The 22713-nt window shown below is 60.9% G+C and overlaps 1 protein-coding gene across 2 annotated transcripts in view; it reads right to left on the reverse strand.

Moving 5' to 3' along the window:
• WNT7B (Wnt family member 7B) overlaps positions 1-13708 on the reverse strand; it is a 41035-nt gene extending 27327 nt beyond the window's left edge. The window contains exon 1 of one of the 2 annotated variants that reach the window (XM_064368355.1): positions 13638-13708. In XM_064368355.1, the coding sequence (XP_064224425.1) occupies positions 13638-13708 (71 nt within the window). Of the gene's footprint in view, positions 1-9108; positions 9192-13637 lie in introns of those variants that run through there. The other variant, XM_064368354.1, reaches the window with a different exon arrangement.
• Positions 13709-22713: the final 9005 nt, after the last annotated feature.

The raw sequence follows: 22713 nt of genomic DNA on the forward strand, positions 1-22713 counted from the left end.
GCCTTGCAGGCCTGGGTGACCAGGGTGCCAACCTGAAACCTCAGGACAGATGGGCGGGTGGACAGACAGGTGGAACAGGTAGGAGGGAGCTGGCAGGCCCCGCTGGCCCATGACCAGGAAGAGTCTGAACACTTCATGGTTGTATCACCACCTCGGCCTTCCTGTCTGCTCTGGACTTGGCTGAGTGGCAGGTCTGGGGGCCGAGCCATCACCTCTCTGCAGACTGCAAGGCAGGGCTGAGCTCCTGGCCCTGAGACTCAGCCTCAGGCCACAGTCCTGAAGGGTCCTCCTTCCAGGAACAGACGGGAGCCAGGCCCAATCCAGGCCTGGGCCACAGAGTTCTCAGACAGAGCATGAGCCGGGGCCAGGCCAGCCCCACAAGGCAGTCTCTGCCATCAGCATTCTCCAAAGCTGGGGACCCAGACTGGGCCAGAAGCCCCCTGTGCTCCTGTGAAATGAGAGCCTCACCCACTCACTGCCACCCCCAAACCACAGGACACTGACCTGTACTTCAGAACCTTCAGAGCCCCTGTGCATAATTCCACATGCCCTCACCTTCCAAGCAGCCCGCTTCTCTGGAATGCTCCCTCCAGGAATTCCTCGGCCGCCACAGCCTACTAGCCAACTGCTCAGCTTGGATGCCTGCGGCCCAGGGTCCCCACTTTCCCGGGGGCAGCCTCCTCGGCCTCTTACCAGCCTGGCTGAGTGAGTGCTTCTGGAGCCAGCCCCCCAGAACTCCAGGGGCCTTGAATGAAGTGGCCTGAGGTCCTGAGTGCTGTCCCTGCCTTCCCCACAGCGAGCCCCTAGTTGGAGCTCATCATTCCCATTTGACAGACACGGCTCAGCGAGGAGCGGCATCCCATGCCAGGCCACACAGCGACGTGGCAGTGATTTGGTATCAGAGACAAGAACCGAACCTGACCCGGTGGCTTTTCCCCACCTCTGGGCTCTGCCTCTCCCACGCTCCCGCCCTCCCTGCTGCAGGAATCCCAGTCGTGGGAGGCAGGAAGGCTGGGCTCTGGGCTCACAGTCCAAGCTGACTGCAAAGCCTGGCTTCTCCCAGCCTCTGAAGGTCGGGGGCCAGTCCCAGCCTCCCGTCTAAGGCTGCTCTGAGGCAGGGGCTGGACCACAGGAGGACTCCCCCACCAGGCGGAGGCAGCACACACCCTGCCTGGCTCCTAAAGATGCGGGAAGGAAGCACAAGCACACAGTGGAGTGCCAGGTGACCCCTGCATCTCCAGGAGCTACGGCCTTGGGGGGAGCCCCAGGCCACACGCTGGTGAGGCACATTCTGAGACAGAATGGGGGGGCCGTGTGCAGTCTGCAGCCCTTGGCCCAGCGCCCTTCCCCGGGTGCCGGCCCACAGCAGCCCAGCCTGGCCATTTCCGGCTGTGCGCTCTGGACTACTGCAGACATGGAGGAAATGGAGCCTGAGGCTCCTGACTCCCTCTCCAGTGCTCTCTCCACAGCTCCAGCCTACCTGGCATCCAGGGATGCTGGGCCAGCCACACCCCCAGCAACACTTCCTGCACACCCTGAGGCTCAAGAAGGCGTGCCTGACATGCGACTCCACCCCCAGGGCAGTGCCACCAAGGGGGGTGACAACCCTGCTGGGGCAGTGATAAGGCTAAGTGAGCACTTCAGCCCACAGGCGGGTGGGCCCCGGAGGCCAGCCCTCCCCAGGCTGAGGGGAGCATGGGGCACACAGGAAGAGCCCTGGGAGATGGATACCGCAGAGCGATGGAGCTGCCTTCCTGGGGGTGGGGTGGTCAGCCACACCTGGAAATTCCCAACACTGCCCACCAGTGCCAGCAGTGAAGTCACCCTGGGAAGACCTGAGTCAAGGGAGCCGGGAAGTCATCCAGTTCCCGGCCACCCACTCCTCCTTCCCACCTGTTCCACTGGGGGCCAAGCACACCTGGGGCCACCACAGCCCCTGCCACCCCTGGGCAAAGGGCCCTGAGCTGGGAGCTCGCTGGGCCCCAGACCCTCAGGGGGCTATCACACCCTCTGACAGATTTGCTGGGCACTGGCTGAGTGAGTGCCTGGTACTGCCCTGAGCGCTGGGGAGGGGGCAGGCAACCCTGCATCCCCAGACCTGGCCAACACTCCATTGGCACCCCTGCCACAGACAGTCCTGCAGCCTCAGCCATCCGCTCTCCTCAGCCCCGGAGTAGCCGGCGGGCAGGACCAGCCTCCTCCCTGCTTCCCCATCCTCCACCTCATTGCCCAGAGTGGTTTTTTTTAAAGCTCTGCCAAAGCCACTCTTCCCTGCCCTGGGCTCCCCAGACCTGAGATCACTGCCTCTGGTGCTACCCCCACTTCACCTTCCCCTGCCCCAGCCCCTCTAACCTGCTGTTCCCACTCCTTATGCCCAGCTGCCATGCCCTCTTCACACCTCCAGGCCTTTGCCCATGTCTGTCCCTTCCCCGGAAACCCACCTTCCTTCCCTCCAGCACGTCCTTTAGGGCCAGGTCAGAGGCTGCCTTCCCTGAGAGGGCTTCCCTGGGCCACCCTCTTCACAGATAGTTTAGGACTCCTGCTGTGGGTCCCACAGGGCTTTGGGTAAATGACGGTGGAAGGGAGGGAGGCAGGTCCTTTTCTTCCCAGCCACACCTGCACCCCCGGCCAGCCTTGATCACCGGGCCGTGGGGGCTGCCATCCAGCTGTGGCATAAAGGGAAAGTTCAGGGTGGTGGTGGGGCCAGCAGGAAGGTGGGGGGGGGGGAGGACCAGGAGAGCATCCAGACCCACCACCCAGATGGGGAAACTGAGGCCCAGAGAAGGGAGGGATGCTCTCAAGGTTGCCACAAACCCACAGCTGAGCCAGGAACAGGACCTGGGCATCTGGGACCACACCCAGGCTGACCCAACACAGGCGACATGCTGGCTAGGCTGGTCTCAGAGCTCCTGGGTCAGGGGCCAAAACAGGACAAGGCCCAGAACAGAAGGCCTCTGGGCTTCCCGTACCCACAGAAGAGCTGCACCTCTGGTCCCAAAGCCAACCTTGGAGGCAGCCCCTGCCACCTTGAGACCCTCGCTCAGGGCCCGGGGACTCTTGGTCAACACACAGTCTAAGCAATTGGCAGCATTGATTTCTGCCTGGAGAGGACAGGCAGGAAATGGGACGGGCAACAGAGCTCGCCTGAGGCTGGAAACCCGCCTCGGTAAGACACCGGGACAAGTGGCATAGACCCGACAGCCAGGAGGCCCCGGGCTCAAATCTGGGCTCAGCAGCTTGACCTGGGCCAGTGACTCTGCACCGTGACTCATCTTCCTCACTCCACCACCTACCATGGCAGACAGGCCTCTCCTCCCTCGCCTTCTCTGGCAGCCAATGGGGATGCAGATTCCAAAGCAGACCCCAGGTGCCATGCACACCTCAGTCCTGCCAGGGCCTTCTGGGGGAACATGAGTCCTCCAGAAGTGGAATGCCTCCTCCTCTGTCCCCCAGGCAGGGGTCTGCAGGGCAGGCAGTGTATTCTGGAGGACTTCCCACTGGAAGGGGCTTTGCCATCTGTCTCACCACTCAGGACTGCGCAGGCCTGAGTCTCAGTTCTGGACGCCTCTGCACCCTGGCCACACCAATACCCACTACTCAGAGGCTAGCTGAGACACCACCCATCCTTGTGCCCAGCTCCCTCCCTCCAGGGGGGCTGGTCCATTCAAAGCTCCAACTGGGTTCAGAAGGGTTGGAGCAGGGATCACAGTGCGGCGGGGTTCCAGAAAGCGACAGAGGCCTGCAGGTGTCATGGGAAGGGACTTCGGGGGATGCTCACTCCGGCTCTTCCTCACTGCTGCACCCAGCAAGCTGCTCATCGGGTGGGTGGCTTCCAGGCCCAGCTCTGGGCACCTACACGCTTCACGCTCTAAAGCTGCAAAGGCCACTTGGGGTTGCGTGACGTTAGTGCCTTCTGTACATAGCCTCAGACCCAACCTCATGGCAGCCCCAGCACCTCAGCTGCCACCTGCTCCAGCCTGAGGATGGAGGAAGTGTCAATGGCCCCGTGCCAAGCCTCACCTGCCACTCCACCACTGAGACTGTGGATGGCCTCGGTGGAAAGGCCAACCACTCCACCCGCTGCTTGCACAGAGAACCTGTGAGCGCTGCTGCTCTGCCCAGGCGGGGCCCCTCCCCAGCATCCCCAGCCCTCACTCCTCCTGCATCTGCTTGTATGCCTCTGGGGCTGGAGAGCTCACTGCCTCTCTGCCAACAGCTGAGCTGACCCAAGCCTCAGGACCCACACTCAGAGGATGAGAATGCCCTGTGGGAGGGGCAGGAGTGGGGGAGGGGCCCCAGGAAGGCTGAGCAGGAAGACAAGGAAGGGGGGAGGGAGCGCACCTGTATCCACCCCCACCCTGCCGGCCAGCCCGAGGTGAGGCCCCCAGCCCCGCGCCAGGGAGGGAGGACAAACGGTGGTTTTGTCCTTGGCCAGCGGGCGGCCCGCGCCACACAATGACCCTTTCATCAGGCTGAAGGAGCCCTGGGCCGGGGTTTCATCTGACAAGGGAGGGCGCCCGGCCTCCTGTCCCTTTGGGAGGGGAGCTGAGCCCCATCTGAGCCGGACCCAGGGCTGTGCAGGGCGGCAGCCTTAGGAGCCTGCTGTGGCCCCTCCATCTGCCTGGGAGGACGGGGAGCAGCATGAGCGTGACAGCTCAGGCTTTGGCTGTGCGTGGGCCCTGGTTCTGGGGGCTCCGCATCCTGGCCCTAGGCTGATGGCCTGGTTACCCGCAACTGAGCCCTCTACGTCACCCCACACCACCATGCCACACCTCAGGGCCTGCCAGGGTGCCCCGAGAACACAGCCTTAGTCCACACCCAAGCAGGGGCCCTGGGCTACCCACAGGCCCCCACCTGCCCTGCAAGGCTGACTCGAGGCTCCAGGGGTGTGGTGGGGGGGAGGGGAAGGGGCAGGACCATGACTTGCTGGGCTGTGATCACTGTGTCCCCAGAGGAGCCCAGGAGAGCGTGTGAATGAGGAAATGGTAATGAGCCATTGGCGCCTCAAAAATCACCTCCTTCGGCATCACCAGCTCGCCTCCCATCAGCACCTCCAGCAGCTGGCTGGAGCCTGAGGCCCCGAGAGACCCCAATTCCTCTCCCTGTGGGACTGGAGCAGGTGAAGAGGCTGGACCTAGGAGAGCTGAACCCCTGGGCTCTGAGCAACCTTGGGAAACAGCCTCTTCTTGGGATCTTGGTGTCCCATCGGCCACCTCAGCAAGATGCTCTGAGGCTCCCTGGAGGAGAACGCTTGGTGAATGTGTTTGACAGTATTGTTCCCTCTTCCAGGGGTCTCTTTCACGTGCCTGTTTAGTCTGGCCAACTCCTATCCATCCTTCAAAACCCTGTCTGAGAGTTATTTCCTCTGGGAAGCCCTCTGAGACACCCTAGAGAGTCCATCACTCCTTCCTGAATGAACGCAGCTGCTGGGCCCTCCTCTGTGCTGCCCGTGCCAGCCTCCCCGTTCCTGATAGCTGAGAATCACCGGTCTCCTGAGCGCTGACTGCACCAGGCATCAAGTGAGAGCTTCCCACGGCCACCCATGATCCGCACTGGAGAGGGAAGAGCTGAGCCTGGGGACACAGCCAGGCAGTGAGGGGCCTGTGGAGTCGGGATGAGGACCCCGATCTGAGTCACTATCATGCCTCTTGGCCTCACAAAGACTCAAGGAAAACCGTGGTATAAAACGGCGCATTATCCTGCAGGCCTCAGCACGCAGCTGTGGAGCCAGCACCACCCCAGGACCTCCTGGCCTCCCACCGCACACAGGTGGTCCTGGATGCACATTCTCCCCTTTAGCCAATGGTGGGTGGGTCTCGGCCACATGGTGATGAGTTTTGGGGAGTTTCCTGTGATTAGAGAGGCTCCATTTGTCCCCCTCCAGTGGAGGTCCCCAGTTGAGATCTCATCAGATTTCCCAGCTCTAACCCCACGTGCACACCCTCTATGGAATGTTCCGAACTTTCAAGTTCCAACTACATGTGGCCTAGTCTGAGCCTTGGCGGGTGGGGGGGCGGGGATCACCATCCCAAGTGACCCTTGAGGAGACTGAGGCCCAGAGAGGCCCATGGACCAGCTCAGGGCACACAGCAGAGCCCCTCCCAGACCTGGATGGATGCAGACCCTCAAGGCTGGGAGCTGCCCCTCCCCAAGGGCAACCTGAACATGCCTGAGCCATGGGGCACATCCTGTCCCCACACAGGCCACGGTGCCACGGGAGCAGGCCTGGTTCAGCTCCTCCCCCCCAAGGGTCATGGCCACAGCGCTTCTGGGACTATGGCTGGCATCACCGACAAAGCCACAGCGGTGGAGCCGGGAAGAGGCCTGGCCTGGCAGGGCAGTGGTAAGCGCCCCCCCAACCTCGCCACAGCCAGGTGGTCGGTGAGTAACCGCCCCGTCACCCATGACTCACTTGGCTCCCAGGAGCGGGCGGTCACCATGAGAGGCTCCTACCGGAAGACCTGGGGGGGTCGTCAGAGCCAACCCCCGCATCTGGGAGAGGAAGGCTGAGACCGGAAGAGACCTGCCTGGGACAGCTCAGCCTGGTCCTGGTCAAGGCCTCAGCCAGACCCCCATTCCAGCTGACCCAGCACCACAAACCTTCTTCTTGGCCTGTGGTCCCCCACCTGCCCTCCCTTGGGTGCTGACTAACCCCCCCCACCCCCAAGCCCTAGGAGCTCCTGCGATGACAGCAGAACTCTGCACAGAGAAGGCGAGTGCCGGCCAGAGCCGCCTAGCGCGGCTGCAAGTCAGCATGTAGCGGGTCGCAGGGCGCTTCCAGGCCAACACACCCGTCCAACCCAATCAGCCGCAGGGGCCCAGGCATGCGTCTGGGATTCGGTGTGCACGGGCCACAGCCCAGGACAGGGAGCTACGGGAGCAGCTCGGATGAAAGGGGTAGGATCAGCTGTCGGCCAGTGTCTGGGATCCCAGCAAGGGGATCTGGAAAGTTCCTGAAAGTTCTCTGGAGCAGAATGAAGCCCCCACCCAGCGCCCCCTCCTAGCCCAAAAATCCTCATATCCCAAAGGCCGATCCTACTCCCACCTATGGTCAGCCTTGCACCCACCCAAACAGGACAGGGGAAACCCAAGACCCGCCCCCCTCCCTCCAGGGAATGTGTCTTGGTTCGTCTCTGCTTGGGCAAGGCTGGCATCAGCGTTTTCCTCCCTGGGGGGCAGGAGCTGCTGAGGGCAAGGCAGGGATGCAGTCTGTCTTCCTGTCCCCCACGACCCAGGCCGGACCCCAGCACTGGCCCAGGGATGTCTGGAAAAGCTGCTTCCTTCGGAGAATTTCTGCCAACACAGCTGGCAGTGCACACTCCGGGAGCAAGCCTGGCGAGTGTAGTCACTGCAGGCCCAGATGAGGGGCCAGCCCCGAGCCCCGAGGTAAACCTGGGGTCTTCGGAGGTACACTGGGCACCGCCTTGCCCCAGAGGCCCCTCACTGCTGCCTTGGCATCAACTCCCACCAGGCTCCTGGGGCCCCTGCTCACCTCCCTCTCTCCGACCCTTACCCCAACCCGCGCTCCCCTCTACCGCAGGACTCCTGGTTTCCCACCCCGGACACCTCTCCCCGAACACCGAATCTCAGCCAGCCGGCTCCAAAAAAGATTTCCCAAGCATCGGAGCTGCCAATTCTCTAGCAAGGCTTAAGGCTGAATTGCCAGGATTCTGAGGATGGGGAGGCTTTCTGGCTTCCAACCGCCAGAGGCTGAAATTCCAAGGCCCCCTGGTTGATCCAGTTCCTTGGAAGGACACCAGAAACAGGACCCGCTGGCCTGGCACTTTGTTAGCCTGGGTACCTACTGACCAGGCGGTCCCCACCCGCATGCGCCCTGCTACCCCGCCCCCCTCAGGCGATGCCTGCGCAGCCGGGGCTGCCCGCTGGGCCTGGAGCGCTCTCTGTGCCCGGACCTTGTAATTATGTCCCACAGCCCGGGAAACCGCGGGCCTCGCAGCATCTGGCTGCGGTTGCGAACTTTTGTTTCAAGATGCGCGACTATTTATAGAAGGAAAACTGGTAGGATAGTAATTTCCTAGGAGCTAGAGAAGAAATTGGCTGCGTGTTTATTAAATGGGGGTGGGGGCGCGGCGATTTATTAGGACTGCGAGCCCACGGTGGGTAGCGGGTGGTGCTGGGAGGGGAAGGCGGCGGCTGCCCCCTCTGGCCGCGTCAGGCGACCCCGGACGTGGCCCGCGTGTAAAGGAGGGGGAGGGGGAAGGGAAGAGAAGGAGAGGGAGAGCAGGCTCTGAGGTTTAATCAGTAGCATCCAGCTTAAATTCCCCCAAACGGCGGTTCCATAAATCAAACTTCTCTTTAAGTCAGAGGCCAGAGCATATGCGTCCCATTAGGAATTGGGCGAAGCCACCGCCACGAGCCCCCTAGGCTCACTGGGCCGGCCTCGGTCCTGCCCGGAGCTTCTCAGAGCCCAGTGGGCTCTGCCCTGCCAGACGCACACTCGCCCGCCCACGCTCCGTGCTCTCCCTCGGTCCAGACACTTGGGCGAATGCAGCCGCCCTTGCACAATGTGAGTCCTCCTCGCTCCCAGGTGAGGACTCGGCAGGGGCAGGGATCAGGCCACCCAGCGTGGCGAGAAGCCGCAGCGACTTAGGGGTACTGTCCGGGCGCTGTCCGGTGGAGCGCATCGTGCACGTGCGTGCCAGTGTTTGACGAGGGAGCGGGTGTGTCGTGTGGCTCTCCCAAGTGTGCCATGTTCTTGCGTGCCGCGTGGGTTAATATGGGGAGGGGTCCCCCGGGGGTCCGGGACTCCACTGGATGCTCAGGGAATCTCGGCGCCACCCGCGTGCACCCGGGCCCTAGCGCTGGGAGTGCACAGCCTGCTCTACTCCAGCAGGCGAGCCGCTCTCGAACCATCCATTCTCTGATCCCAAAGCCAGGACTTCTCACTGCCGTAGCTGCCCGCCAAGTGCTCCACCTCGGCGGCTTAGGCTGGCGAGGCGACCTAAAGTCCCCCGGCTCCTGCGCGCGACGGTGACCCGGTGCCCCGCCCAAGGGCCTCGCTGCCGCGTTCCCTGCCCGCCCTGTTCCAGCGCTGGAGGCCCGGGGGGAGCCCACCCGCCCACCCCGCCCGTCGCCCGCGGCACTCACAGGTAGCTGCCGCTGGACAGGAGGAGAAAGATCTGCGGGCAATAGACGGAGACGAGCGCGCTGCTCGGCGACAGTAGGAGCATGGTGGGCCGACGCGCCTGGCGGGCTAGGCAGGCTCCGCGGGCAGGGCGCCTGGGCCAGCTGAGGCCGGGGCCCCCGCGGAACTCCCCGATGCAGGGCGGTAGCGCTAGGCGCTAGGGGCCGGGTCTCGCGGGCCCGGGCGCAGTTGTCACCCGTGCCCCGCCGCCAGGGCCGCGCATGGCGCTAGGTCTAGGGCAGCGGCGGGAGCTGGGGCTAGAGTGCGGGGCGGGGACCCTGCCGGGGACAGCGGGAGCGCCTTGGCGGTGGTCTGGACCTCCGTCCGTCTGTCGGTGCGAACCGACTCTGTCGCTCGCTCTGGCTCAAGTCTCCAAGTCTCCCGAGGCGCGCAGCTGCCATTGGATGGGCCGCCCCTACATCCGCCTCCTCCCCCCGGCGGGTTTTTTTAAAGGGAGGCTGACCAGAGCGTGCGGTGGGAGCCGCCTCCGGGGCTTGCCCAAGTTGCCTTGGCCGGGACACGCGCACCCCCACCTTTAGGGAGCCACAGAGCTCTGGCCTCGCTCGGGAAGGTGCACCTGGGGATGGCTCCGCGGGGGAGCTGCGCGGGAGCTGTGCTCCTCTTGGGGGCCGTGCTCCGCAACGTTTGCGCGTGTGTGCATGCACGTGCCTGTGTGTGCCTGCGGGAGCGTGGGCGGTCTGTGAGGGCAGGTGTGTGTGCACAGACGCACCGAGTGTGCTGAGCCTCTCTGCCCCCCGTGCGCCCTGGGTTTAGTGAGGCTGGCTGTGGGTCGCACTTGTGCACTGCCATGGCCAACCAGGCCCAGCCCTGCGCTGGTGCTGACCCTGTACGACGCTGCCTGGGCACCTCTTTGGAGAGGCCGCCAGTGGGAAGGCATCGCCGGCAGGTGGGGCTCTCACACACAGAGGCGTCCCCACTCCGTCTTCCCCATCCCGCTGCTTCTGCTCTCCTTTGAGGGCTCAGTGGGGATGAGTTTGGGAAGGGGTAGACCTACAAGGACGTTCTCCCTCTTCCAGTTAGTTTTATTTTTATTTTTATTTTTTAGCCCAGAAACATAGGTCTAGTTTCCCACCTCCTGTTGTTAGCCAGTCCTGGCTCCACGGGACCATCCCTCCACATCTGAACCACCGCGCAAAGCAGGAAGATGGCAAGAAAAGGGAGGGCTGGACGGTCTGGCCGGTCGCCCTGAGGAAGAGGATTTTTCTAACTCCAGACCTGGTGTGGAGGCTTGTCTCCCAGCAGGAAGCAGCCCCCTCCATCCCTCCACCCCCATCCGTCCACCCCCATCCCCCTACCCCCGTCCCTCCACCCCCGTCCCTCCACCTCCATCCCTCCACCTCCATCCCTCCACCTCCATCACTCCCAGTCCAGGGCTCTTGAGCCCTTCTGCTTTTGACCCCAAAGGCAGGGACAGGCTTGCGGCAGGGCTGGTCCTGGAGCTTCAGCGACTCCAGTTCCAGTGAACAGAGGGTGTCCAAACTCCAGACAGGCTCCTCCGAGTTCTGCTTTGGCCTTCTCCAGGGTTGGAGCTGAAGGCCACTCAGTCCAAAAAGGGCCCTGGGTGAGGAACTGTGACTCCCTGAAGCCATCAGGTTTTCAAATTGCTCAAAATTCCAGGCTCATCTGTTCCTGGGCCCTGACCCCTGAGGGGATTGTGGAGGCTGCATTCTGATTCCTGATGGTGCTAGAGTCCTCCAGGGGTTGCAAATGTGAGTTGCACCAGGTTTAGGGGCACATGTGCCCAGGTGGCTCCCCTGCATACACTAAACACATGCAGCATGAAGGGGAGTGACCACGGAATCTCGCACCAATGCTTACATAACCTCTGATCTGTGGTCAGATCTTTATGACTCTTAAAATCCCAAATCCTGGGATGTAGAGGCCCCGGAATACACTATCTGGAGGAGTCACCGGGGTGTCAGTGACATCATAGTCATTAACAATAAGAAAGGCTCTCCTGGTGTCTCCAGGTGCTCTTTGGCACACATCTCCACCGCCCCCAGGGCAAAGGCCCCAGCACTAACATGGGCAGCATGCAGTGAAGGGGATGTTGTGACCCCATTTTTTGGATGAGAAAAGGGAGGCTGAGAGGTTAAAAATCTCACTCAAGGCCACAGGCTAGGCGTGACAGGAGGACAGAGCAGACGGCCCATGATCCCAGACTCCCAAACCTCCTCCTTAATGCAGTGGGCTTCCAGGTCATTTAACCTCTTCAGACACACCTGGGCCCAGCTTCCCTCTTCTACCACTGTGTGTAGCCAAGATGGTTTGTGAAGAAAGCAGGGTCCTTCTCTCCAGTCCTGGCGGAAGCAGGTGAACCTCGAAGGAGGGGTTGGCTCTCCCCTCAGCAGACCCCCGGGGAGATCTCCAGCTTTCCTGGTCCTCATTCCGCAGGGTGTTGCTAGACCGCATTTTGGAAATCCAGGAGGTGGGGAGTGTGTGTTTAAATTGGCACACCAGGGAAGAAGTCTCCCCTCCGAGGGTCCTGGATGGGGCCTGAGGGCGGAGCCAGGGCCACACAGAAGGAAACTCAGCCACTGCCTCGCTCTTACCCGCTCCCAGCGGGAGGCTGAGACAGGGGCCTGGGGCTCAGACTGGGCTAACAGGGAGACCCGGTGGGGTCTTGCTCACGCAGACCTCTCTCAGACACTGGCCACCATCCTGTTCAGGATGGCCAGAGCTGCAATCCCATTTACAGAAGGGACCAGGAAGCTTGGGAAGGGCATGCAGCCCCAGGAGCTGGGCTGGGGTGGACAAGTCAGCTCCTTCTGCTACCTACGGGGATCCCAGAGCTCTTCCCACTCACTCACTGGGGGAGCAGGAGGCGGAGGCGCTGCTTTCTGATGACTGCTGCAGAAGAATGGACACTAGGAAGAGAGGCCCACAGTGGGGGGACCACAGCCAACCGAAGCCCAGCTCTGTCACTGAATCTTGAAGACAGTGACTTAGCTCTTGTGCCGAGTTTCCTCATCCTTGAAACCGTAGCGTAAAAGCGCCTAACTCTAGGGGTACTGGGGTGGGGGAGGGCCTCAGCTCTGAGAATCAGGCTGCAGGGACAGAGCCTCATTAAGTTGCCATCACTTTGGGGGGCCCAGCAGGAGTCACTGCAGGACTGCTGGAGAGGAAGGAAAACAGCAGCCTGTCCACTCCACCCCTAGCCCAGCAGGCTTGACTTCCCGCACCCCTCACCTCCATAAACAAACACCTGGGGACACAGCCTACCCACAGACCTATGATAAACAGGGACACCGGCAGACACGCCCGCCCAGACCTGCAGGGCTGAGGCTAGGACGGGGGCTTCCAGTCCTGCCTCTGAAACCACCGGTTTTAGTCTCTGCATGCCCTGGGCCTCAGTTTCTCCATCTGTAAAATGGCGGAGTAGAGAAAGGATGGAGGGTGATGGAGAGACGATCCCCAGCGCCTGCTTCCACCTCCGCCGGGGAAGCTGCGTCTCCCGCCAGTGGTACCGGGACCAGCCCCTCCCACGGCTCTGTTCACCGCCTTCCCCTTCGCCTGCAGCAGGCGGCGCACAGTAGGCGCGCAGAGCGCGGCCGGGCGCTGGTCCCCGCAGGTTCGAGAAGCGCAGGGCCAGCCGCGGACCGTGGGCGCCCCCGGCGAGGTGCACCGCACCCCCTCTCCCTCACGCAGCGTCTCCACCCCCACTTCGAGCGAGACTGAGACAGATTCTGTCTAAAGGAGATCTCGGCTCAACAGGTAAGGACTCGGCTGGGTTCAGGAATGTGGAAATACGACTCGGAGCAGCTACCGCAGAGAGCAGCTAGAGCGGCTCGCCGGGCGCCCGCCCGCGGGCCGCGCCAGGGGGAGCGCGGCGAGAGGGGGCCGGGCCCAGGGCCTAGGGCCCCGGGCGGGCGGGGCGCGGGCCCCGGACCGAGCCCGAGGCGGCCGGGCCGGCCCCGCAGCCCACCCCGAGCCAGCCGGACGAGTTGTCAAGGTAATTTCAACACGTCTGGGTGATGGATAGAGACGAAGGGCCGCGGCGGGTGCCCCGGCTTGCGCGCTCGCGGCCGGGTGCGCGCCCCCCGCCCTCCCCTGGCCCCCCCAGGCACTGGACGCCCCCTGACCCCGCCCCGGCGCACCCTCCAGGCGGCGAGCGCTCGGCCCGGGCTCGGCGCCCAGCGCGGCCCGGAGGAGGGAAGGCGCGTCCCACCCCCGGGGCCTGGAGCCCAAACAGGTGAAAGTACGCGCCGGGCACGCTCGCCGCTACCCGAGCCCGGCCGGGCCGCCCGCGCGCCCCGCTCTCTCTCCTCCCACCATGGGCTCGGCGCCCCTCGGGAACTCGGGGGGTTTGGCTGTGTCTCTGCTGGCTTGGGGCGAGGGTCTGACACACGGGCCAGCCCCGAGAGCTGCCGTGGTCCCCTCCGGTCCCCACGTCCCCGCGGGGACGCCCTCGAGGCAGCTCCTTCGTGTTGTCCTGTCCCCTGGCTGCCGTCCCCGCCCACGGGATACTCACCCGAGCTTCACGTAGAGGACGCCAAAGCAGAGAAACACGTAGAAAATCCACTTGCGAAAGTTTCTGTGCATGATCCAGGGAGGGGGGCTGCGCCATAGACAGCGGCGGCCGGAGGGGACGCGCGGGCCCGGCAGGGCCGGGCAGGGGCCAGAGGGCTGCGGGCAGATCGCGCTCAACCGGCGCTGCGGCTCGGGCGGCCGGCGACGCGCGGGCACTCGGCGCGCGCTGCCACCATGGTGAGCCCGGGATGCCGCCGCCGCCGCGGAAGCCGCCGCGTGCGCCCGGGGAAGTGACCCAGGCTGGGTGCCGCAACCTCGAAGCCCGGTTGAGTGACCGTGGGCCCCTGCAAGCGCGGGCCGGGGGCCGGGGCGCGGCTGGCGGGCGGGTGCAGCCTTCACTGGGCGCAGCCGCCTGAGGCCGTGCGCGCCTCGCCGAGCGCCGCGGCGGCCAATGTGTCCGCACTTGTCCGCCTCCCCAGGTGACTCGCGGCCCCGGCAAGCGAGCCGCGAGCGAGCGAGCGCGCCCCAGGTAGGAGGATCCGCCTCCCGCCCGCCCTCCTCGCTCGCCCCGCGCTCTCTCCCTCTCTCCCTGGCTCTCCCCTCCCTTTTCTCCTCCCTCCCCCGTGACACACAAACGCATCTACCCCTCCGGGGGGCCCCCCCTCCCGAGGCCAGCTCCCTTCCGATTGCCCTCTGGGGACTGGTGGGGGGGGGAAGAGGGCTTGGGTGACGGGAGGGTGGGGGTGTGGGGAGGGTGCGGCTCAGGAGAGACACCTGCGCTCCTCAGCGCACGCGGGGCTAGGGGTGGGGGTACAGCTGGGGGTGGGAAAAGACCGGTACAAGTCGCAGTGGCCACTTGGCTTCCAGTTTCTGGTGGGGGAGGGAGAGACTACCCACTCCCATCGCCTCTCCGAGTGCACTTCCCCGCCCCGCAAAAATTATCCGCATGAGGTACTCTGGGGCCATACTCTTAGTCCAGGCGTCGCTGCCACTCCAGTAAAACTCGATCGGAGATTCCCACAACCCCAGGTCCCAGCACTGCTGCCACCTGCGCTAGCCCAGTTTTGGGACCTAAAAGATGACAGACAGACTAGCCTGGCCACATGAAGGGAGATGGCTTGTGTGGCCTCCTGCAGAACCCGGTGGCCAAGCACCGTGATGGAGGCCTGTGGAAGGAGATCGAGGGGCTTCCCGGCCACTGGGGGAGGCTCCCTGCTCCGCACCCTGGTTTTTGTGGCCTCCTCTGCAGCGCCCAGCCGTGTTCAGGTTTCCTGAGGAGAGCTCGAAGTCAGATTGACTCGGCGCCTCGCACGCCCAGAGCACATCTAGCCTGTTTCAGCCCCAGGCGAGTGAGCACCAGGGTCCCGCAGACCCTGCTGCGCCAAGCCTTGCCTGTCCTCAGGGGCAGGGACCCGTACCCACGGTCAGAGCGCTCAGATCCCTGTCCAGGCAAGGCTCCCCACCTGCTCTGTGCTTTCTCAGCCCTGGATGGCTCCGGTGCTGCAGGAGGACGGGACGGGGAAGATCTCAGTCCTCGAGGACCAGCAGGGACTGCAGCCATCAAGACGACAGTCTGTGTGTGTCAGGGTTGCATGCGGCCGCCCTCTCCCACCGTCTAGGCCTGGGGAGAGACCTCGAGTTCAGAGGCTGCCTCCCCTCCACCCGAAGTCCCGCCCGACCCCCTGCCCCGATCCCTTCTTAATCCCTCCAAATCCCTGAACCTTCTCCACAACCCCGGTGCAGGCCATTCCTGGGCCCCTCGATCTGAGGCCTCCGGTGCAGCCGAGCCCTGTGTGTGGATGGGGAGGGTTCCCAGATAAAAGGGACGTTGGAGATCAACACAGACGGGGGAACCGAGGCACAGGAAGAAGTGAAAGGGCAATAATAACTCCGCCCCTGGGTGGCCCCGGCACCCCAGAGCCCCACTCTAGGGCAGCCAGCCCCATTTCACGGCCTGGAAGCCTGGGAGCAGGAGGGTCTGGCCGCGTCCTCGCAGCCAGTGGCAGGCGCGGGCGCAGCTCGGGCGCGGGCGGATGCTGCCACCCGGCGGCTGCACTGAGGGCGCTCGGACGCGGGCTGGAGGTGGCGGGCGGCGGGGTCGTGCCGGGCCCCGGGGCCGCGAGGCGGACCAGGGACCCCACCCGCGCCCGGAGTCAGGGACCCCTGTCCCCACTGCCGCCAATCTCGGTCTCGGCGCCCGTTAATAGGGTGGATCGCCGGGAGCTGTCAGGCTGTGGCGGAGCTGGAACCATGAGGATAGCACCGGAGGCCTCCCCGCTGCGAGTCTGGGCGCTCGACCCTCACCCGGCCGCGCCGACCCTCACCCTATCTGCTTCCCGCCCGAGGTGGGATCAGCTCTGAGGCCGGCCGGGTGGGGTTCATCTGGGAGAGGAGGGGGTGACGGTCGGCGGGCGGGACGCCCGGGTTCGTTCGCCGCCTCGGCTGCATCTCAGTGCCTCAGTTTCCCCGGGAGAGCGGGAGGCGGGGCCGCGCCTCGGAGCGCAGGGGGATCGCGGCGTGGTGCTGCCCCCTGCAGGCCGCGGGGAGAGGCGGCACGCGGAGAATGGCAGGGCTGAGTGGGATCCGGGCTGTTCGGGGACCCATGAGGGGCTCCTACCACGGGGTCGGTTTCTCCGTCCTTGTCTTAGAGGGTTCTTGAATGGCTCCAGGGCTGGGGAAATGTGGGGTGAGAGGAGCTCACAGCCCACGCGTGCACGGCACACACACACCACACCACACACACACCACACAAAACACATATACCACACACAACACACACACTACATACACATAACACACACAAACACAACACAAACAACACACAACACAGACACCACACAACACACAAAACACAACACACAGACACCACACAACACACAACACACACAACACAAAAAACACACATGCAACACAATACACAAAACCCACACCACGTACAACACACACACCACATACACATCACATACTATCCATACACAGCACACACAACACACACCACAAACACACAAAACACAACTCACATACAATACACATAACACGTCACACACCACACAACACATAAACCACACCACACACCACACAAACACACAAAACACACATAACACACCACACACACCACACACACCACACACACCTTACAGACACACCACACATACAAAACACAAACACACACACGACATCACACACACATGCCACATTCATACACTATGCACACACACCACACCGCACACAGGCAGCAGGAGTTGCCCAGGGCAACAGGGCAGCTGTTCCTGACCTTCCACACAGCCAGGGCTCCCGGAGCTGGTCCCAAGCCTCTGAGGTCTGCGTGATCACAAGCAGGTCCCCCTCCCCCTACATGGGATCATGGCTCTGATTATCTTGAACGTGAGGGTGGCCAGGATCTGGGCACAAGGGTCTCACACCTGTTGTGGGTAGTGGGTGATTGAGTGGGGAGAGGTGGAGCCTGTGCTTCTGCTGGGAGCGGAAGCCTCTCTGGTTCCCAGTCAGCATGGGAACATGGCAAGTATCAGGACACCCTAGGGCCCCAGATGGTCACCTTTGGGCCCCATGGAGCTCAGCTACTTCTTACCTGTGTGACCGCAGGTAGAGCTGTCAATGTCCCCATCCCGGGCATAGTAATCATGAGCCCACACCCCATGGGGTTCTTCTGACAGGGGAATGCGCTAACTCAAAACTGATTCACCTGGCAGTTGCTCGCGCCTGTAATCCCAGCACTTGGGGAGGCCATGGTGGGTGGATCACCTGAGGTTGGGAGTTCAGGAGCAGCCTAACCAACATGGAGAAACTCCACTCCTACAAAAAATACAAAATTAACCAGGTGTGGTGGTGCATGCTGTAATCTCAGGTACTCAGGAGGCTGAGGCACAAGAATCGCTTGAACCCAGGAGGCAGAGGTTGCAGTGAGTGGAGATCGCACCATTGCACTCCAGCCTGGGCAACAATAGTGAAACTCCATCTAAAAAAAAAGGATTAACCTAAAAATGAGTACAGTGCCCGGCGCACACGGGCATTCAATCAATGCAGGTCCATGTCCTGACCCCACAGGCCTATGCTGGGCAGAGCTTAGGGCATGGCCCAGCAGGACAAGCCAGGTGCCTGATCCCCCTGCCAGACCACCCCCCACCCCGCCGGCCCCACGGTTCCCAGAGAGGGCTGAGAGGAGCTGACTGTGGGGTGGCCATAAGCAGGACCAGTCCCGAATTGCCCAGGGGGTTGGGACAGGCATCCATGTACCCTGCCCAGATCTCCTTGAAGTACAGGAGTGTAGGGGAGGAGCCCACCACGCCTCCCTCCTCCAGGCCCATGGTGGACCCATGGGCTCCCTCTTTTCTCTTCTCTGGGCAGCAAGGACTCTGAGCTCTCTTTTTAAGCTGCTGACTCTATTGGGTTTTCCTTCACTAAACATGGAGGGTTTCTGGAGGTGACCTGCAAGAAGCTGAGATCTGGAAGAGCATGGCCCCTGTGGGGAGGCACATGTTCTGTACGGCTGGAGTGGAGGCAGAGTCTTGATTGCCCACCCAAGGATCCTGGGCTTGACCTTGAGGGCGATGGGAGCCATGAACTGACTCCATACAGGGGAGCAACAGGGTTGGGTTTCCAGTTTAGATAGCCCATGTGCCGATGACACCACATTGGCCCTTGGCCAGGGTCGACATGGATATGTGTAATACTGGATGGATGGATGGATGGATGGATGGATGGATGGATGGATATGTGTAATACTGGATGGATGGATAGGTGTAATACTGGATGGATGGATAGATGGATGGATGGATATGTGTAATAGTGGATGGATGGATGGATGGATATGTGTAATACTGGATGGATAGAAAGATGGATGGATGGATGGATGGATATGTGTAATACTGGATGGATGGATGGATGGATGGATATGTGTAATACTGGATGGATAGAAAGATGGATGGATGGATGGATGGATGGATATGTGTAATACTGGATGGATGGATGGATGGATGGATATGTGTAATACTGGATGGATGGATGGATGGATGGATATGTGTAATACTGGATGGATAGAAAGATGGATGGATGGATGGATGGATGGATGGATGGATGGATGGATATGTGTAATACTGGATGGATGGATGAATGGATGGATGGATGGATATGTGTAATACTGGATGGATGGATGGATGGATATGTGTAATGATGGATGGATGGATGGATGGATGGATGGATATGTGTAATACTGGATGGATAGATGGATGGATGGATGGATGAATGGATGGATGGATGGATATATGTAATACTAGATGGATAGATGGAAGGATGGATGGATATGTGTAATACTGGATGGATGGATGGATGGATGGATGGATATGTGTAATACTGGATGGATGGATGGATGGATGTTTAATACAGGATGGATGGATGGGTTTGCTGTGGGTGGGGACAGCACGCCCCCCTACCCTCACCCTGCTCTTTGTGGACCAGTGTGGGCTGTAATGATGGAATCAGATCTAGGTGTGGTTTGCCTGAGATGTTCCCAGTTTTAGCACTGGAAGTTCCACATCTCAGGAACCCCTCAGTCCTGGGCGAACAGGGATGGTCGGTCACCCTAGATCTAAGATTATAAAAGGAAAGATAACTTCAGTGTTTCCCTGGGGACAGACACTTTCCCTGGTGCCCTGGCAAGGGGCTTCTGGGATTGTGTTTTGTGTGGGGATGGGATATGTTTTGTGTGGAATGGGACTATTAAAAGGGATTTAAATAATAATAACAGCTCCTGTTTAGTGAACAGCTGCTGTGCCAGGCCTGTCCCAGCTGCTGGATCCCCCTGAGTCCCCGTGAGCCATAAAGCAGGACCCATTTGCACCCTCGTGCTCCGGGTTCATTTGTCTCCACACTGGACAGGCATTCCTGAGCACCCGTCATGTTCCAGTCTGGAGTGAGGTGCTGGGATGTGCAGAGAACAGTCACGTCCCCACCTCTGGGGGCTGGCAGGCTGGATGGAGAGGTAGGGACACAGAGGTCACTAGACACAGGCCTGGGACCCTCGAACCTGAGTGCACCTGTAACCCAGCCTCCTCCCCGGGGGCTGGCTGCAGGGCGTGTTGTTTCTGTCACCCGAGTTGGATGTTTGATTCCCCCACTCCAAAGCCCCTGAGACCACAAAGAGCTGCCGCTCCTGAACATTCCCCACTTTTAATGCCCTCTTAGCTGCACTTCACATCACCCTGAGCACTCGAGGTGCCTTTGCCCTCCCTGCCTGGTGGGAAATGGTCCCTGACAAAAGGAGGGTTTGGGACTTTTATAACGCTCTTTTCAGGAGCTGGAGCCGAGATGGCAAAGATTTTGCAGGATGGGAATCACAATGCAAATCAACATGCCTCAGACATACACATCAAACTAATTCCTCGCCAGTGAAAGTGGCTAAAATGTGGTCTTCTCATTCAGCCAGGCCAGGAGGAAATGGATCCGGATTCCAGGAGATTAAAACACGTACAAGTCAAACCAACAGCTTACAGGGCGCTGCCTGTGCACTGCGTTGAATCACTGCGGGCCACTGAGATGTGAAAACAGATATATTACTGCACAGGATCCATCCAGCAGGCCTGGTTCTGGTGGTGGAACCTTTTTTTTTTTCTTCTTTTTTTGAGACCGAGTCTCACTCTGCTGCCTAGATTGGAGTGCAGTGGTGTGATCTTGGCTGACGGCAACCTCCACCTTCCTGTTCAAGCGATTCTCGTGTCTCAGCCTCCCAACTAGCTAGGACTACAGACATGAGCCACCACGACTGGCTAATTTTTGTATTTTTAGTAGAGATGATGTTTCATCATGTTGGCCAGGCTGGTCTTGAACCCCTGACCTCAGGTGATCCACCCACCTCAGCCTCCTACAGTGCTGGGATTATAGGCCTGAGCCACAGTACCCAGCCCTGGTGGAACTTTTTAAAGCCCAGAGAAAGGCCAGGTGTGGTGGCTCACGCCTGTAATCCCAGCACTTTGGGAAGCCAAAGCGGGTAGATCACTTGAGGTCAGGAGTTCAAGACCAGTCTGGTCAACATGGTGAAACTCTGTCTCTACTAAAAATACAAAAATTAGCTGGATGCGATGATGAACGCCTGTAATCCCAGCTACTCAGGAGGCTGAGGCACAAGAATCGCTTGAACCTGGGAGGCAGAGGTTGCCATGAGCTGAGATTTTGCCACTGTACTCCAGCCCGGGTGACAGAGTTAGATTCTGTCTCTAAAAAATAAGATAAAAGCCCAGAGAAAGAGCCACAGACTTTCTGTGATCTGAGATTTCCTCCACTCCCACCAGGACCCATCGCACAGGCCAGGCGGCCATGGAAAAGGCCAGATAAGGGACACACAGAGGGGCCTGCAGTTACATCCCAGTGACGAAAGCACAGGCAAGCTTCCAGGCTCACCCATTTGGGCCGGGGGCTCGTTCGCCAGGACCGGTGGCAGCAGGAGAGTGAGGGGTGGCATCAACTGTGTTTGATGGCCAGGCCATGCTGGCCAGGCCCCAGGGTCTTGGGGAGAAATCAGAGGTGGCTCGGCCTTTGAAGGAAGATGCCACAGAAACTTACAAGAACCCAGTGCCATGAGCGCTTCAAAAACACATGCACCAGACAGGGGTGTTCAGGGAAGGCTTCCTGGGGGAGGACAGCCATTGCTGAGCCCTGAAGGGTGAGCCAGACAGACAGTCCAAGAAACCATCTTCCTGGCTGAGGGACAGCACGAAGGTGAGCAGGAGCGAAGCCCGCAGAGCCATGCATGGGGACACATGGGCACTGGCTTCAAATCAGCATTGGGTGAGTGGACTTCTCCCAGGAGTTTCCGTCTTTTCTCTAAAATGGGGTGATAGGGCCTGCCCTGCCCCCATAGGGCCACTGCAGACACTTCCCTGGGGTTCCCAGGAGCACACCCACTCTCGTCAAACCCACCTGCACTGAGCTCCAGCCCTGGTTACCATCACCCTTTCTCCCTAAAGACCTCTCATGCTCTCTTTGGAGCACATTGCCTAGAGCACCCTCCTACACAACCTTCTCACCAGGAGACTCCTCTTCAGCTTACTGAAGTGGCTGGCACCTCCTCCAGGGAGCCTTCCTGGTTGTCCAACGTATCCTTAGATGCTCCCTTCCCTTGCCTGCACACACCCTCTGCCTTCCCATCTCAGCCTGGACCCACTGCACGGTGTCTGTCTGTCTCTTCAAGTGCAGCTTCCAGGAAGGTCTTGGGCCAGGGCTGTCTGCACTCTGCCTTCTCCCAGCACCTCGAGTGCAGAGCGGTGCCTGAGGTACGTGTGGGAGACACACAAGCATGGCTGCGGCTGCCATGGGCTTCCCAGTGGTGACCATTGAGAGGGCTTCTTTGGCAGATGTTCTTGTTGGCAATGATGATGATGGTGGTGGCAGTGGAGGTGATGGTTATGATTGCGGTGCAGGTGGTGATGGCGGTGAGGGGGTTAATGGTGGAGGAAGTGGTAGTGGTGGTGGTGGTGGTAGTGATGATGATGGTGGAGGTGGTGGTTATTATTGTGATGGAGGTGGTGATGGAGGTAGGGGGTTGATGGTGGAGGAAGTGATGGTAGTGGTGGTGGTGATGGTGATGACGGGAGTGGAGGTGGTGATGATGGTAGTGGTGATGTTGGAGGTGATGGCAGGGGTGATGGTGATGGTGGTGGAGGTAATGGTGGAGATGATGGTAATGATGGTGGTGATGGTGATGACGGTGGTGGTGATGGCGACGACTCTGGTGGTGATGGTGATGGTGGTGGTGGTGATGACAGTGGTGGAGGTGGTGATGATGGTGGTGATGGTGATGACGGTGGTGGAGGTGGTGATGATGGTGGTGATGGTGATGACGGTGGTGATGATGATGACGGTGGTAGTGATGGTGATGATGGTGGTGATGGTGATGGTGGTGGTGATGGTGATGGTGGTGGTGATGGTGATGACAGTGGTGGCAATGGTGATGATGGTGGTGGTGATGGTGATGATGGTGGTGGTGATGGTGATGATGGTGGTGATGGTGGTGGTGATGGTGATGATGGTAGTGATGGTGGTGACGGTGGTGGTGATGATAGTGA

Source organism: Aotus nancymaae, unplaced genomic scaffold (genome assembly GCF_030222135.1).
Source record: "Aotus nancymaae isolate 86718 unplaced genomic scaffold, 86718_ANA_hifiasm-v0.15.2.pri h1tg000076l, whole genome shotgun sequence".
Classification (NCBI taxonomy): Eukaryota; Metazoa; Chordata; class Mammalia; order Primates; family Aotidae; genus Aotus; species Aotus nancymaae.